The 13,034-nt window shown below is 52.1% G+C and overlaps 2 protein-coding genes across 2 annotated transcripts in view; one reads left to right on the top strand and one right to left on the bottom strand.

Annotated features, from left to right (window-relative positions):
• Positions 1-13,034, top strand: part of nemy (cytochrome b561 family member no extended memory) — a 164,201-nt gene that overhangs the window by 63,480 nt on the left and 87,687 nt on the right. The window lies entirely within an intron of this gene.
• On the bottom strand, positions 10,767-12,822 carry LOC149342176 (uncharacterized). The gene is made up of 2 exons (XM_089544433.1): positions 12,262-12,822; positions 10,767-11,361 (listed from the first exon to the last, which is right to left on the bottom strand). Exons 1-2 carry the CDS (start codon positions 12,757-12,759, stop codon positions 10,954-10,956), a joined length of 906 nt encoding a protein of 301 aa, XP_089400559.1. The 5' UTR covers positions 12,760-12,822; the 3' UTR covers positions 10,767-10,953.

Genomic DNA, 13,034 nt, shown 5'->3' with positions numbered 1-13,034 from the left:
CGCGCGTGCGATAGCAGTGTGTGCGGTAGGCGCATTTTCAGATTTTGGGCATATGTACATACAGTCTTTGCCAAAAGTAGCCGAAAGTAACCCTCGGTACCTTTCGGTTCGTAGGAATCCTTTGGATCGGTACCTATTGGATCATGGCAGGCAGCCCACCTGCCCACCGGGTTGTGGGCAACCTGCGATGTGTGTACACCTGACAGGCCTTTGCCCAGGTTTTCCCCCAAAGGCCTTTAGGTAAAGGCCTTATGGCAAATGAATTTAAGGTGAAGGCCTTCATGGAAAATGTCTACCGGGTAAATACGTTTCGGTCAAATGGCTTTAGCATGTAAGGGTCCTGAGTGCCCACCGTAACTAGTGCGAAGGCACGATATTCCGCTGTTAGCAATGCTAAACCGTCTGCAATCTTTTTTTTTTTCGCCTATCCGCATCCCGTAAACTTTCACTGCCTGCGCGACAAAGTTGTCACTTGCCACTGTCTCCTGCGTGGCTCGCGCGAAACGAAGCAGCGTCCTTGCACTTTTCGTCACTGTCACCGGGAGTATTGATAAAGAGATACGCGTCGGCGGACGCCGGCCGCACCGCGTGTATAACGGCGGCGATAGAATCGGCGCTATTATGGCTTGTCGCGGAGCGTTACCCCCCACTCGTTTGTGGCTGCGAGAGCCGTCGCGGCGGGGCAGCAATTTGCGCGTCACTTCTCCGCTCGAGGCCGCCAGCGGAGCGGTGCTCTTATGCAAAGATCAGCTGTCACTGCCGAGGAGCGCGCAAGGACGAACTGGGCCATGAAGCGAGCAGCTTTTCAAGTGCACGCGCTCTTCTCGCGTTACCCAGGCTCCGGCGCGGCCGAAGCAGCTAGCAGACTCCGTCGTCGTCGTCGTTCTTGCTATTGCTGTGACGACTGGCCACATCTGGTCGTCTTCTGCGAGGCGGCGCTGCGAGGGTGGGGGAGGGTAAACCAACGAAGAAGGGCCGTGGGACCACGAACGGCCCTCCTCAGCTTCTCTTCGCCCACTGTCGAAGTTCGTTGTACGTGCAGTGTTTTGTTTCTTTCGGTTACGCCTCATCGTTTGCGGTTGTTCGATGGGAAAGCCTTCCTCCTCCTCCTCTTCTTGTCTTCAAAACGGAGAGAGGGAGGCGCGGTTGATCGTTCCCAGACGCCACGGAGTTCGAGCCGTGCGTTTTGGCTGTCCGTGGGGACTGGCTGGATGGCTGGGACCGCGGTCGCGCTTCGGATGCCTCGCTGAACGCCGCACCCTGCCGCCAGGCGTCCCGAACTTCCCTCTCCCTCTCTACTTCGGGGACTAGACTAGGCTGCTGTCTTCGAACGGTTCTTGTTCTAAGAAGCGGCAGCAACAGTTCTCTCTCTCTCTTTCCTCCTCCTCCTCCCCGGGCGTCCTCATATCGGTATCCGATGACAGGCCCAGGCGGCGGCGCCGCAGCCGCTATTCCCTGGGGACGGAAGTAACAATTCGGCGAACACGGAACAAAGCAGACACTGATGACTGGTCGCCTATCGCCGGAAGAAGCTGTTTATGCCGCGCGGTCGAAAGATCCGCGTTGAGTGGGAAACAATTTGGGCGACTTTGGATGGAGCGGCGCGACGAAAGTGTGCGGCACGCTCGGTATTTTTTGGTCGGCAGAGATGGCGGTTGCCCAGCTGTCGTGTAAAGCACAAGGAGGATGTGGGGAAGAGAATTGCTGCGCGGATGTCCCAGTCGTTTCACAAGACTTCTCATTTCGCCGGGAGAAATCTCTGTTTGAATATATATGGTCGCGCGCTGCTGGGAAAGAGCTGCTGTGGTGTCAAGCGCAGATCGCTGCCGTAAAAAACCTTTTTAGTAGTTACTCGCATTGTTATTGGCTATTTATCGATAAATCTTCATTTTTTTTTTACGCACAGGCTTAAAAATATTTCGATTTCATTCAAGGGTAAAAAGTTCATAAATAAAATTACCTTTGGGAGACGATTTTTTTTTTCTATTGACATGGAGATAAGAGGAGATGTTGGTGATTGGGACGCAGGCTACTTCTTTTTACGTAATGGAAGAAAAACACCGCAACTGGCGGGGTAACGCTGAACAAATCACAGCTACAACACGCGTAATTCACAGTACCAATAATACAATAGACACGCCAGAAATGCTAACATAAAATATAACAATAAACTATAAGTTATGATATTACCCAATGATTTAAAATGAGGATATACTGTAAGCAATGATATGTCCTAATCACAGTCAAACGGCATAAAAACCAAACCCAAGAAATGAAAGAGAAACTATAGGCAGCAACAATAACGATATACGCAGATACATCATATGCATAATAGAAACACATATAAATGATTGCCAGGACACTGGAGAGCATGAGCCGGCGGGAACAATCACATAATTTCATTGCGAATAGGCTACAGCGTACTCGTTAATTCTTACTCGCTTAATTCGAAATTCTGGTTTATTCGAATTTCAGACTGACACTTTGCTCCTGTCAGCATCGAACTTCGCATTATTCGATAACATTCCGGTCCCCTACGGGCTCGCGAACTATCGCAATCTCTCTTTAACTTCCGGCTGGTTCTTTCTGGACTTCGCACCTGTGCCGAAGGCTGAGCGAACCTGGAAAACTTCAAACGCGCGTGTGCTGCGGCGCTCATCTGTGCGCGCATCGCTCACGCTGAGAACGCGCACTTCAGGTAGCGCGGGACGTGTGTAGGAAACTGCGTAGGAAACCGTGCTCTCCGCGGGGCTACTTTTTCGCAACGCAGGCGCAATCAGCGCTTCGTTCCGCAGCGGATGCTCCTCCTCCCCTGTGACGAAACTGACGACCACCCCACAGGGAACCGGCGCGGCGCCACGGAGGAGGCTCTTCGATTCCGCCTAATTATCGCATCGACTGGCTCTCCTCCGGGTGTATGGTCGACGCGCTAGCCGAGCACGGTGTTGAGGTCGGAGGGGCCCAGCGAGTTGGGGGGTGTCGTTCAGGGCAGCAGGTCCCGACTCGGAAGGACGATGGCGAACTCCATTTAGGAGGAAATTGTACAGAAGGTTTATTCACATATTTACAAGCGTAAGAGAAGTGAGAGACCTGAGTGAGAGACTATTCTGCCGCATTCGTTGTCGACTTTTATACCCTTCTTCGTCCCCAAATTCCCTAGGTTGAGGACGCCCACGCCGGAGTGGGAGGGGCCTATAACTTTCACCTCTGCGCACAAACACAACACCGCACTTAGGGTCACGCCCCTGTCACGTGTTGATTCCGAGGGAAAGAAGGCCGCCGTCGAGGCGTTGACTGAGGTAGGTGGTGGTTTCTGGCCAGCTGAAAGTCCCGCGGGTCACCGACATCTGTTGTTCCTCAGATGGCATCCGCCGCTCGAGGCCGTAACGAAGAGGTCATGAAAGGCCGGAAAGTGCTCCTTTGTCCTTGCCCGCCAGCTCGTCGCGGCGCTTGGCACGCCAAAGAGCCACAGCCAACGAAGCCCTTTGTTCCCCCGGCATGCTCACAGCAATTGGGGAAGATAACATCGGTCTCCCCGCGGCGGCGGCGGCGGCGACACTTGAAGAGACTTCGGAAAGGCGGTCTGTTTTTGCTAAAACTTCAACCCCTTCTTTATGGTTCTGTACTCCGACCGGGAAGGGCTCGGTAAATGGAATCAGCTGTCACCTGGGTCCCGTGTGTGGTCCATGACGGCAGGCTTGGGGCAACGGTCGCAAAGTAGAAAGCAGGTACTCTCAGCCACCCAAGAGACATATGTGTGCTGGCTGCTTCCCCCGCTGCTTAGCCTTCGCCGTACCTTGCTTAACGACGACCCACGTCTGGTGGTAATTTCTCCCAGACCCGCGTTCTTCGACCTTGACATCGCATCTTGCTTCCCGATGACACACGTCGGGAAGTAGTCCTTCCAGGCCCGTGTACTAGGACCTTAACAGCTCCTCCGCGGCCAGGAAAATCTCGACCGGCCAGTGGTCACAATCACTCGCCGAGGAGAGATGGGCTTGAGTGGTAGAGTGGGATGCCTCTCTTAATTTTCTCTGCACACAGCACATAGCAGAGTCCTAATCCTCGCACAAGGGAGGCATTAGTCGAAACCAACCACACAACATAGCGCCACTCCCCAGGCAGTGCAAGGAAATTCACCCGAGATCCACCAGGCTGTTAAGCAATAAAAATGGGAAGCCTAAAATTGAACTCAAAATTTTGCAGTTGACAGCAACAGTCGTGGCCATAAAGCGGAACTACATGTAACCTCATAACGGCCGAAGTCAAACCGCCACGTAGCACGATTTAGGTGTGGTCTCTCAAACTTTGACCCACAACTAAAATTTCGATTGAAACCGCAAAGCTGAGATCACCCCAATACCCTCTGTCAACTAAAAGGATCTTCAAAAGCAAGTTCAAAATTTTGCCCAGCTCATCCTTACATAATCTTTCCGAGGAAACACTGTCGAAAAGATTGCTATCTCGAAGTTGAGAGTACATTGAAGCCTGCAGATATAATTCTGCGTCTTGTTATGGATGCCACGTTCCCGTATACTATGCTCTGCCGGTTTCTTTCCGTTACAGTCCATGGCTACACTATCGGCTACAAGTTGTAAAAGCAGTGTTGCAAAACTGCACCGCAAATGCACTCGCCAGACACAATTTATTCTCAATTTCCCTGATTTGCCATAACACCACATTCTTTCTTATAATGAGAGTTCACTATACATGTGAGAGGGATCTAAGCCTTCGGCAAACTGAACTAAGCTTACTTTTCACTGTTGTCTGTCTTTTTTTCTCACAGCAAAATCATAAACACAACTAAAAAGGAAGCTCTTCGTCCGAACAAATCACTCTCCAGAACCCAGCATAAACTTTCACTCTCACTGAGTCGTAGCCGGTCCTCGCATGTTCGAAACAGACAAACAACTTTTTCAAAATGCTCACAAAAAAACGAAAAGGATAAGCAAAATTTCTCTCTCCTTTGAGCTCAGGAATTAACTTTTCAGCCGCGCCCTCCGTGGTCGCGTCCGTCTAACCTTCCCTCGAGCTGCGGAAGCGTGACGAATGAAGCCACCCCTCGCGTTTCTGTCTCTGTCTCCGTGCTCCGTCGAGACACTGTGACAGCCTCGGTAGCGCGTGTAGTGCCGAACCCTACTACACAACAATGGTCTTCCGTCGAGGGGATTGCTTGTCCCCCCTTCCCACTTTGAGCCCGCTGCACTGTTCCCCTTCTTACTTGTCTGTTGACACGGCAGACGCAAACGAGTGTTCCGCGCCCTTTTCAGTAGCTTGGCACCACAAACTTGCCGTGATAGCTTTCGACGTCGTTTTTTTCGCCTGGGGATAGTGCCGCTCATTTTCAGGGAATCGTGTGGTCGGATATTTCTGCAGCGAAAGTTGTTTTCTTTTACTTCTCTCCCCTTTCGAGAGCTGACCGCACTTGTCTTTAGACAACACGATTTTGCTTCTTTCGCACGTCGCGGCCTTTTTGTGGGCTTACTGCCACTTTCATCTTTGGATGACAACTTCCTGGCAATTTTGGGAGGGCTGTTCTCTAACCTATCCGCACGCGTCGCACGATCAGAATTTGCTTTCTGACACGCAATGCGGTTCTTTCCTTTAGGTTTTAAACCAACCCCATCTCTCTTTACGCTAGTGACAGATAGCACTGCAAGATGAGAGCCTTTCATTTCTTTCTGCTCCGGCAGTGGTGCGCTCTTTTCTCCTAGCTGCGAGCCTCCCGCGTGCCCCTCGGGATCAACAACCATTTCTTTAGGTTCCCCGCACTCACGAAGGGTACACTTCTCTCCGGGTTGTCGCGCTATCTCGCTGGAGTCGCAGCTACGCACTACCTCTACGCAATCGACCGCGGGACGTTTCACTGCCTCTGGTTTAGGCGACTCATTCCCCTGAGTATTGTCCTCTGTCGTTTGCGCGTCTTCTTCACTGCCTTTGAGCACACCAGGCTCATCTTTGTCACACACCTTGCGGTGGCACCGCTCTGCACTCTTTTGTGCACACTTTTTAAGGCTAGCCTCGATTTTACATTTAGAACCTGTAAATTCGGGCACCTCTACTTTTTCCTTCTCACGCCCGTGCCGCTTGGACGCCCAAACCAACTTCTCTCTCGTGGCGTCGCGCTTGTCCAACTCGGCCACGGTCTGGCATGCCTTTTCCTTAAGCTGTCGGGTCGGGTGTTCCCTTTTTTCAGCTTTACCTCTTAGCCGGTCGCCCGCTTGCACTGACCCCCGTTTCATGTCAACGCGGTGACCCGGCTCGGCAACGATTTCGCGTGCCTTTTTCTTACACTCTAGTGTCAGGTTCTCCCCTTTTCCTGCACCTTCTCCCTCTATCCGAGCGTCGCCCCGATCCAGCTCGGCAACGGTCTCTCTGGCCTCTTTGGAACGTTTCTCTGGAGTTGTCGCGTTTGGTTCCCACTCGGGCCAATCACGCGTCTGTTTCGTTTTTGCAGCGTTGAGATATTTACATTCCGCGACAGTCTGATGCTTTACGGGTTTTCTCTGGACAGAAGCAGCCTCGGATCTAAATGGCTCCTTCACTCTCGCATCGGAGCGCATCCGGCCGCCTAGGTACTCTGTCCTAACTCCGAAGTGACGGAATAGAGCTGCCTTCGCTGTTTTGTAGTCATCCATCTCCTCATCGGACAGGCTCAGTACGACATAAGCAGGCTGAGTTGGCAAAAGGGACACAAGCATGTGGCTCCAAATCTCATTGTCTAATTTAGTCTTCTCACAGATGCTTTCAAATATGTCAAGAAATTTTGAAATGCTTTCGCCTGTCTTGAAAGCTCGCAGCCGAGATCGCGTCACATCCCAGTCTCCCTTGACAATGCTTTGGTCGACTTTTGCTATTATGCGCTTGTGCTCTGCCTGTTGCGCTTTTTCGCGCAGTTTAAGACTACCTCCTTCTTGTGCATGTTCTTGGCACTCTGATTCCTCACTCTCCGCTTTTGTCGGAGTTCTGCATCCTTCATTCTTGACTGCGTCTCGTAGCATCTCAACTCTAAGCTGCAACCTTTTCAACTCTCGTTCCTGTTTCTCTATTTCCCACTTCCGTTGCTCTGCCGCTAGCCGTTGCTCTTCTACTCTTTTCCGCTTATCCTCTGCTTTCTGCAGCTCGGGTTTGAGTAGTTCCCACGTAAACCTGATTGTTTCCTCATCGGCAGTTTCTAAAAGCGATTTACAAATATCGGCTTTCTCCATCTCCTCCTGAACAACCGCACCCAACTCCTCGCACAGCGCTAGCAAATCTGCCTCCGGCCATGTCACGAGATCCATGCTTGCTGCTCCTAGCCCCGGCTTTGCTGTTCCACTGTTGTCGTGAGGTTCACACACATGCCTCATCGAACAACTTCCCTCGATTCCCAGCAGTTCAAAGTTATTACCCAAACATTTGAAGCCTGGCAAATCTCAAGCAAAGTCCGAGCACTCACCCAAAGAAGCAGCACCACGAAGCATGGTCGATCCAACCGCTGCCAACCAGTTGTTGAGGTCGGAGGGGCCCAGCGAGTTGGGGGGTGTCGTTCAGGGCAGCAGGTCCCGACTCGGAAGGACGATGGCGAACTCCATTTAGGAGGAAATTGTACAGAAGGTTTATTCACATATTTACAAGCGTAAGAGAAGTGAGAGACCTGAGTGAGAGACTATTCTGCCGCATTCGTTGTCGACTTTTATACCCTTCTTCGTCCCCAAATTCCCTAGGTTGAGGACGCCCACGCCGGAGTGGGAGGGGCCTATAACTTTCACCTCTGCGCACAAACACAACACCGCACTTAGGGTCACGCCCCTGTCACGTGTTGATTCCGAGGGAAAGAAGGCCGCCGTCGAGGCGTTGACTGAGGTAGGTGGTGGTTTCTGGCCAGCTGAAAGTCCCGCGGGTCACCGACATCTGTTGTTCCTCAGATGGCATCCGCCGCTCGAGGCCGTAACGAAGAGGTCATGAAAGGCCGGAAAGTGCTCCTTTGTCCTTGCCCGCCAGCTCGTCGCGGCGCTTGGCACGCCAAAGAGCCACAGCCAACGAAGCCCTTTGTTCCCCCGGCATGCTCACAGCAATTGGGGAAGATAACATCGGTCTCCCCGCGGCGGCGGCGGCGACACTTGAAGAGACTTCGGAAAGGCGGTCTGTTTTTGCTAAAACTTCAACCCCTTCTTTATGGTTCTGTACTCCGACCGGGAAGGGCTCGGTAAATGGAATCAGCTGTCACCTGGGTCCCGTGTGTGGTCCATGACGGCAGGCTTGGGGCAACGGTCGCAAAGTAGAAAGCAGGTACTCTCAGCCACCCAAGAGACATATGTGTGCTGGCTGCTTCCCCCGCTGCTTAGCCTTCGCCGTACCTTGCTTAACGACGACCCACGTCTGGTGGTAATTTCTCCCAGACCCGCGTTCTTCGACCTTGACATCGCATCTTGCTTCCCGATGACACACGTCGGGAAGTAGTCCTTCCAGGCCCGTGTACTAGGACCTTAACAACGGTCACGCGAGGCCTGTCTCCGGCTGTGCAGCTGACGAGTGCGTGTCTTCTCCGGTCACGGGATCGCGACACTACCCCGAGGCACGTGACCCACTGCCTGCCGCTGTCACGAGTTTTCGTGCAGCGGTCGACCGCCGCAACAGGGATGGGATGCCGCCGGTCGATGATGGAGCACAGGCCTGCATGCGTGTGTCAGGTTGGCTGGATTTTATTTGCGCAGCCATCCGCGGACTTGCGCCTGTGCAAGCACGACGCACTCCTCTGGCGGCCTTCTCTGCCGAACACGGGCTGCGGAGAAGCAAAACACAGCCGTTCTTGGGGTGGAGACAGTTGCTGTGTACACGTGCAGGTGCGGGACAATCGTGGTCTGCGACAAACGGCAGCTTTGATTGTGGTGATTGAAGATCAGTTTCAGATCGATATCTCTGTCATGTATGATTGTTTCGAGTCAGTAGTGAGGCAACCCTCTGGGTTGGTCTCAGGCCAGTTTTTAAAGCTTGATCTCGTACGCTGTCATGCAGATCGATTACGAGCGCTGACGTCACATGTGTCTGTCTTGGAAAATGCGTGATTTCGGAAGAAAAGGGAAATTTCTCCAATTGTGTGAGCGTTCTTTTTTTTTTTCCTTGCCCATGCGGTAGTATTTTGTCACGCCAGAACGCCGCCGTTGTCCGGCGTCACGAAATTTGGTGATTGGTCAAGAGAAGTCACGTGACCTTTTGAAGTCGCCACATCCTGCCCACCGCTGCAGGTGGCAGTTAAAATAATGGCTGGTTGAGAGAGATCGTGTGATCCTTGTGACGTCATCACAGCCTGCCTACCGTGTTTTGAGAAACTATAGTTTCTAGACAGCAACCAAGATAGAGAACCGGAATCAGAAATCAGAAAAAAAAATATGATATATGCAAACGTCGGCACCGCTATGGCATAGCGGATACTGCAGCTATAGCAGTCCGAATATGGAGGTTGATGGCCCGACAATTGCTACGAAATTGACGGAAACGCACTCAGAAGTTGCAACGGAAGCTACGACAGATGTGAAATCTGATGCTGTCGCATTCGACTCTTGAGGTGCCTTAAATGCCCCCATAGTTTTTTCTTTTTTTTTTATCTGCACCAGTGAAACGCTACAGTTGAGCCTGCGATGAGTTCAGTTTGGTTTGCACTTTGGTTTGGTTCGCGAGGCCCCGCTCCTTGCTCATATCAATAAAACGCTGGGTTTGTATGTTCCCGGAAGGGGGAGGATTCCGCGGACGCAAACCTTATCTCCGCCGTTCTGTTATTCAGAAAGGAAGCAGGGGCACACCCCAAGGCTCCGTTTTATCTCCACTACTTTTCAACATTACCCTCATACCGATGGCACGAAAATTACAGCGCATCCCACATTTGTCCCATTCCTTCTACGCAGATGACATTACCCTGTGGACGACCACGGGAAATGTCGGCGAAATGGAGGAAACCCTCCAAGCGGGAGCGGACGCGGTAGCCGAGTGCGCGGCCTGTATAGGCCTCGCATGCTCGCCGACCAAATCCGAAATCCTGCTGCTCCACCCGACCGCGGACCGTCACAAAAAGGGAAACCCCTCTATACACGTGAAGGTCGACGGCCTCCAAGTACCGGTGGTACAGAAACTCCGCATTCTGGGAATTTTCATTCAAAGCAACGGCCTCAATACAGAGACACTCTCCAAACTCACGATCATGACACATCAAACCATCAGGCTAATCAAAAGAATAGCAAACAAGCACCGAGGCATGCGAGAACATGACCTAAGGCGGTTAGTGCAAGCATTCGTGATTAGCAGAATGGTATACACACTCCCCTATCTTCACCTCACAAAGATGGAAGCGGACAAAGTAAACTCGCTAATAAGACAGGCCTACAAATCGGCCCTAAATCTCCCACAAGGGACCTCTAACAACAGACTCCTCCGCATGGGGGTCCACAACACTCTACAAGAACTGACTGAAGCCCACCGCACAGCACAATTGGACAGACTATCCTCTACAAACACGGGCAGACACATTCTAGCCGCATTAAACATCGAACCAACGGGTCCCCCTCCGGACAACACCCACAGCATTCCTAAGCAAATCAAGGAAAAGCTAATCGTCCACCCACTACCCAAGAACGTACACCCAACCCACAACCGGGAAAGACGCGAAGCACGCGCCAAAGCCCTGTATAAAAAACACGCGGACAACGAAGACGCAGCCTATGTAGACGCGGCAGAATATCCATGCAACCCAGCGTACGCCTTAAGCGTGGTGTCATATGTTAGGATAAATGAACAATTCAAAAGACGTTTATTCGTCTTTCCGCTACAAAGGATCACTGGGTTAACAAGAGGCCGTGTTGCTTCTTTCGTGTCCAACACCTGAGTCTGTTCTTCTTCACGCGCCGCGCGAGCGCTCGTCCTCCTCATCCTCTCCTCACATCACTCTCTCCTCCCACGGGCGGCTCGGGTTGCTCGGACTCAAAGTTCGGGTTGCTCGCCCTCCGGCGAAGGATCTCCGTCGGCGGGAATGAGCTGGCGCTCACATTCGGCCATCCTGTGCCACCGACCGCCCCGGTCGGAATCGTCCTCGCGGCCCGATTCTTCCGAACTTGTCTCGTGTAATTCCCGGTCCCAAAGCTTCAGCTTGTCAACCGGTGCAATACTGCTGTAAGCTCTTCGCCTTTGCCGCCCCGGAGGCACGTTTTCGATGCGGTAGCGGTCGTTGGGAAGCCTTTCTCGGATGATATACGGTCCTTTGTATTTTTCTTTCAGTTTCCTTGACTCCCCACTTGCTGCCGGTTCTCGCTCAACTAGTACAACATCTCCAGGATTGTATGTCGGCGCTTCCACCCGCTTCCTGTTGTACCGCTCCTGTTGCTTGCGTTGGTCTTCTCGGATATTCTCCGCCGCTGCGGCTCGCCTGGTTTCAACTTCATGGTCAAATTCCTCTGCGAGGGCGTCTTCCACGGTGTCGCCCTTGATGCCTCGCGGCCTGAAGTTGAAGAGCAGTCCGAACGGAGTAGTTTTAGTGGCTTTGTGGAGCGTATTGTTTATGCCCCACATCACCTGAGGCAACGCAGAGTCCCAGTCTTTGCCGTTTGCATCTTTCGTCAAGCTTGCCACTGCCGGGGTTATCATGCGATTATATCTTTCGACTTGCCCGTTAGCTCGCGGAGTGGCAGTAGCGTTTTTGACGTGCACGATGTTGTAAGTTTCGCACGCTGCTTTGAATTTGGCACTTGTATAAGCAGTTCCGCGGTCCGTGATCACCATAGCCGGTGGGCCAAAGATTCCTGCCACATCGTGTAGAAACTGCGCCGCTGGTGCAGCTGATGTGTTGCGGACTGCACGCAACAATACGAACTTTGTGAAAGAGTCGACGACTACAATTATGTAGGCGTTTCCGGACTTGCTTCTTACAAATGGGCCTAGGTGATCGATGTGTAGTGATCGAAATGGCTTGTTGCCCTTGTCAATGCTGTGAAGTTTGCCCGGTCTCTTTCCAGATGGCGTCTTGTGGAAAAGACATTCGATGCAAGAAGCTATGTATCTTCTAACGTAACGCTTCATGCTGGGAAACCAATACCTTTCCCTAAGTTTCTTCAAGGTTTTCTCCACTCCAAAATGGCCAATGTCATCATGACATGTCCTGACGATTCTCCAGCGAGTCTGGTTCGGAACTACCCACAGCAGTCCTTCGTTAGAGTCGGTTTCTTGGTTCTTCTTGAATACTATGCCGTTACGCAACCGGTATTCGTTTTTGACGCGCCTGTCTTCTTTGGATAGGTCTTCTTTTTTTTCTAGCCTTTCCTTCAAAGCTTGAACCTTTGGATCATTCAGCTGGGCAACGGTTAGCACGTCTTCTGTCGCTATGCATGTTGCAAGGACGTGAAGGCCAGGAACAATATCCGTCTCTTCTGGAGGGTCGTATGCAGAGCGGCTAAGTGCATCAATCTCTGAAACGGTGGTTGCGAAGCAGTCCCGATACTCAAAAATAAGCTGTTCGAGCTTTTCACGTTCCTCAGGAGCAACACCAGGACCTACTTGAATCTCTTCGCTCGGTATCATTAAGGGCTGGACAATGCTGGTGTCCGACTCACCCTCTCGTGGCGATGCATCGTCTGGGTAGCAAATTTCCGCTCGTGCGACTCGTTCGTTCGCTTTGATGGTCAGTTCATGATTGGAAATGTTCATTATAGGGACTATTGTTTCGTTGGTCCCGTCAACGCTGAGGACACAGCGTGGTATGCAATGCTCTCGACCTTCTTGGCACCTGAGCTGCATGTCCACGAAGACATCTGAGCGTGGTGCGCTACCAGTGGCGTAGAGCTTAACGAAACCCACGTATTTTGGGGGCACGATCGTTGTTTCCTTCGCCCATTGGCACACAGGTCGTTCTGGGAGCTCTGGAATTTCAATGGACTGAAGCGTGTCGTCTCTATTGTTCTCGTTCCTGTGCTCCTCAAAAATTCGCACTGTGTTCTTCCGCCTCACAATCGTGATGTGTGGTTGCTCGGTGAAAGGTTGGCCCACAAGTAGGGGTATGGACTGTGACGCGT

The sequence above is a fragment of the Amblyomma mixtum genome, chromosome 5 (assembly GCF_055824585.1).
Source record: "Amblyomma mixtum isolate Tamu chromosome 5, ASM5582458v1, whole genome shotgun sequence".
Classification (NCBI taxonomy): domain Eukaryota; kingdom Metazoa; phylum Arthropoda; class Arachnida; order Ixodida; family Ixodidae; genus Amblyomma; species Amblyomma mixtum.
This window is presented reverse-complemented; position numbering and strand designations above follow the sequence as displayed.